General features: G+C 29.7%; 1 protein-coding gene across 1 annotated transcript in view; it reads left to right on the forward strand.

Annotated features, from left to right (window-relative positions):
• Window positions 1-1123: 1123 nt before the first annotated feature.
• Window positions 1124-4648, forward strand: part of LOC107443374 (LIM domain-containing protein jub) — a 43390-nt gene continuing 39865 nt past the window's right edge. The window contains exon 1 of the mRNA XM_016057226.3: window positions 1124-2516. Within this exon, the coding sequence (XP_015912712.1) occupies window positions 1418-2516 (1099 nt within the window). The 5' untranslated portion in view covers window positions 1124-1417. The remainder of the gene's footprint in view (window positions 2517-4648) is intronic.

A 4648-nucleotide genomic window follows, 5' to 3' on the forward strand; every position in this document is an offset into this window, starting at 1 on the left:
GTCGTATAAACGATGCTCCACTGTATATGGTTTTTAGTAAAGTAAGAGTAATTTAAAATTGCACATAAGTCAGTTTTTTGTACATATTTAAATTTTAATGTTTGTACAGCTTAAACTAATTTGGAAGATGCTGAAAAAAGTTTTTAAAGTTAATAATAATAATTAAAAAAAGATGTTTATAAGAAATCCAAAAACAGACAAATGTATACTTCTTTACAACCTTTTAAAGACTGGTATATTGCAGAACTTTATAGGTATATTTTTTATCAGAAAAAATTAAAAGAAAATCTGAAATACCAAACGCTTTAAATCTTATTTTACATGCATCGACTTATACACGTATCTAAAGATATTGCCGAAGAGAGTAAATTGTCTACCATATCAGTTTATTTGTTAAAATTAATAAAGGAGATAAAAAGCATATTTAGAATTCTCTCTCTCCGGCTCCACCCCCTTTAACAGTTCAATTAAGTTCGATCGAGAAGGATTGTTTATTTATTCTTTTTATTTATTTATTGCTCATTTTTTTAAGAAAAGATATTAATTTATTTCGGAAATTTAAAACTTTTTACAAGGCAAAAAATAATTATAGTTGCAGAATTCTGCATCATTTTTGTTTTATTTTCTATTATTATTATTATTATTATTTTAATTCTCTTTAGATCTTTTCCTTTTTTATTAATTTTACGAATTTTAATTTTTGCCTCTTTGCAAAACGCTATTTATGTGGAAATAACTAAAAAATTATTGGCAATGAATATGCTTTACGAAATAGAATTTTGATTTTCGCTGAGGTAACTTCGTAACATTAATTTCAAGAATTTAAACTTAATTACTTTTAAATTTTTATCAGTTAAAATTGATATTTTGTTATTTAATTTATAATATTTTTTTTAAACTTTTATTTTAGGTCATTCAATTTCTCAGTGTATAAAATTTTTTTTTCTAAGTTTCTAGAAATTCTAAAGTTTAATTTGAATCTTCTGATCAATTTAAAAATAATTTGATGAATAAATGAAATTTCCTAACTTAATGAAATACAAATATAGTTTTGATACATTTGCACTAGATGGCGTCAGTAGGTGATAAAATCTTCTTGAAATACTTTCTTTTCACAATAACTTTTCTACGTACTCAATAGATGGCAATAGTGACTAACTTGAAGAGAACATGTCAATGTTTTGTTTTGATGTTTGAACGAGTGCAATTTGTAAACTGAAATTGAAGAATAAAAATCAAATGGAGAACTTCTATCCGACAGTGATTTAATATAAATATATAAGAAAAAACTCCTGGTAAATAGTTCAATTGTTTGTCCTTAAAAATGTCTTGATGACGTTAATTTTTACTTCTATTCCTTTCCAAAAAATCTTCAATACATTTTGACATTAAGTATCCACGTGCTGTTTATTTAAGTATGGCTGAAAACCCTGACGTTCATCAAAGTATATACTCAAACATTCCTTCTAAATTGGTTAATAATCCTTTATCTCCAAGTGCAGAAGATCCAACTGGGACATACGGTAAAATTCAAGCAAAAAGCAACACTACATCAGTACAGGGGAACAGTTTCGCTTATTGCTGCGGTGAAACAAATAAACATGCTCATGCTGATATTAACTTTCCCTGGAATGGAGGCCAAATACCGTCATCATATAATTTTACAGATTTGAAAGAATCTTTGCCTGTAACTCGTACTGTAGCAGGTGTAACTCCAGTCCCTTTCAACACTGTCTATAAAAACGAAACTCAATATGCTACAATCGTTCCAAGTAAAAGTGAAATTTCTAGTGATGTTATAAGTAATGTTGAAGATTCAAACCCCGTTTATGAAAATATTCAGGATGTACAAGGAACTGAAAGTAGACCAATAAGTGCAAGTGCTAAATCTGATTGCCATTCATATCCTGAGCCAGCTGTGGCTGCCAAAGATTATAATTCTATACTTATGCCCGCTTCGTGCGTTGTAGTTAACAGTCCTATTTATGCAAATCTTCATGAAGTTAAAAACACCCCTATTGTTAATCCGTCAAATCAAAATAATCCTGTCTTAAATAAAATGTCGGAGAATGTCTCGCATCAAATGAGTTCTCCTATGCACTCAAAAGTTGCGTACAACACTTCAGGAAATCATTTTATTGGATTTCACGTGTCCGACAGCACACCAGTTTCGGGGTATTCCGGTAATGGATCCTCCGCACAGCCTGAAGCAGTTTCGGAGAAATTAACTTGCGTTTCAGTTGGTAAAGAAAGAAAAAAAGTTTCATTTTCAAACATAGATGATGAAGAAAGTGAGGAAGAAGATGAGGATTTATCTAATGAACCAGAAAATATAAGAACTGTTACTTTTTACAAAGAGGATCATAAACCTAATACATTAAATTCAAAAACATTTTTACCTTATAATGTTACACCTCCGAGACAAAAGGGACCAACAGAAGCTGAGAAAAAAATTGAAGCGTTGATGAGAGAAATAGAAGATGAAATGGAAAATAATCCAGGAAATGATTTCTTTGGTAAGTTTAAATTAATATTTATAATGTTGAGTTTATATTTTTCCATTTATTTACTGAAAATTTTTGTGTTTGAGTCCGGATAAATTTCATGTGGGCCCCATTCTCACAAGCAGTGTTGCTATCCCATGAACATTTTTCGTGATTAATTCACTCCTCTATATACATTTTTAGGAGTGAAATAGAATATTGAAGAGTCCGGGACATATCTAAGGAGGGTGTGGTTGGGAGATATTTCTCTATCGTGATCTGCACCAGCTACAATCGCCAAGGTGCAAAATGGATTTTAAACTTGCAATTCCTTGGATAAAACTGTAGAGGTTTGGCTGGGGGTAGCTACAAATTATACTCTTTGAACTGGTCCTCTTTTGTGATGTTTTTTTTTTATAGATCTAGCTGGCTGCTGCTTTGAGGTTGTCTAAACTTGATGATTATGCTGCAGATAGCAATACGGAAATCTTACTGGTGACAAGAGTGCCAAACTGTACAAAAAAAAAAATTCTTATATTTCTGGAATTATGTAGGATAGCTGACAAAGGGCAAAATGAAAAATCAATAAATTTTCACAGGAAATTTTTTTACAGCTTTGAAAACTTCCCACTTCTACTCCCGAAAATCTTTGAGACATGAACTGTGAGGAGTCAACTTTAAAACTTTGATCAAATTAGTAAATAACATCATTTTAAACAGTGTGTTTTAGATCTGACATATTCCTCCACTCTAAAATCATTAATTGAATATTTAATCTGAAACTCAAAGATTATTCCATATTTGTTTTTAATTTTTACATTGCATATTAGTTATTTAGACTAAAGTTTCTTAAAAAAAAAAAATAATGCTTATGAAACATAGTGCAATTAATTTCATGCACTTTTTTTCACAAATTTACAGTAAAGTCCCAATTATCTGAGTTAATGTGGACCACAATTGACTTGGATAACCGAAAAACTCGACGAGTTTAAAAGAGGAAAGAACTACTAGGTATAAATGTAATATATTCAACAAATACAAAATTGATAAAAGTACACCACATACAATTCATATTATAATTAAAAAGCTTACTTAAAAACACTTATAAGCTTGCTTTGCGAGAAATAAAGAGTTTTTACTTTAAAAAGTCCTTAATTGTATTTTGTTTTACATTACTTTGGCGCTTTTCTGCAGCAATGGTTCGCCATCTTTATTGGGATAACAGATGGTGTCCTCTGATCTTGTTGTTCTATATATTCAATAGCACTTTCGATAGCTTTTACTGTATGAGATATTTTTATATTTTGATTTTTATCGTCATGGTCTTCATCATCATTGCTAGATTCATTTTTGACGATATTAACGATCATTTCATCAGTAAACTCGTGTTGTCCATCAGCTTGTTTTTCTGAATTTTTGGAAGATAAAATTTAGAATTAATTTTGGAGGTAGTTTTAAAAATTAACTAGAACAAAAAATAAATCCTTGAAGTATTTGATAGTTCCGTTAAAGCGGAAACTGTGATAATCAAGACTCTACTGTGTTTCCAAAATTTGTGTAAAATTAAAATCTTCGTAGTTTGCGTAAAAGGGGACGTTCCATCCCAAAATAATCACCATCTCTACATTCATCACTGAAATATTTAACCTATAGAAATTTATACTTTTCATCCATTTATGATGATTAAGTCAATCTTCTGGTTTTCAAAGAGGCTCTTTTTCCAGAAGCATAAAAAAAAGTAATAGTTGTAACAAAAAACTTACTAAGAGTAGAAGGTAATATACTGGTAAAAATTTTAAGGAATTGAGCTTAAATCTGATGCATGTTGGTCAACTATGCTCATGCTCACAGGGCTTAGAATCTTCCTAGGTACCTGGAGAAAAAAAAGAAGAAAAAAAACCGAATGTGGATTAAGAAAAACTATTCTCACTTTGAAAAACTTGCCTATTTGATAAAAGAAAATCCTACTTATGAGTATTAAAGTGTGGTTTGGAAAATTTCTTGAATAAATTAAGACTTGTTAAAAAAGAACTATAGGCTTAGGCAAATTCAATTTTTTGAATTATCATTAAAATATAATTTTCAGAACTCACAAACTCACAATAATGAGGATGATAAAATAATCTAATGTGTTTTTCTTTTTTTCTTTCTTTTTTATTTTTGAG

The sequence above is a fragment of the Parasteatoda tepidariorum genome, chromosome X2 (assembly GCF_043381705.1).
Source record: "Parasteatoda tepidariorum isolate YZ-2023 chromosome X2, CAS_Ptep_4.0, whole genome shotgun sequence".
NCBI lineage: Eukaryota > Metazoa > Arthropoda > Arachnida > Araneae > Theridiidae > Parasteatoda > Parasteatoda tepidariorum.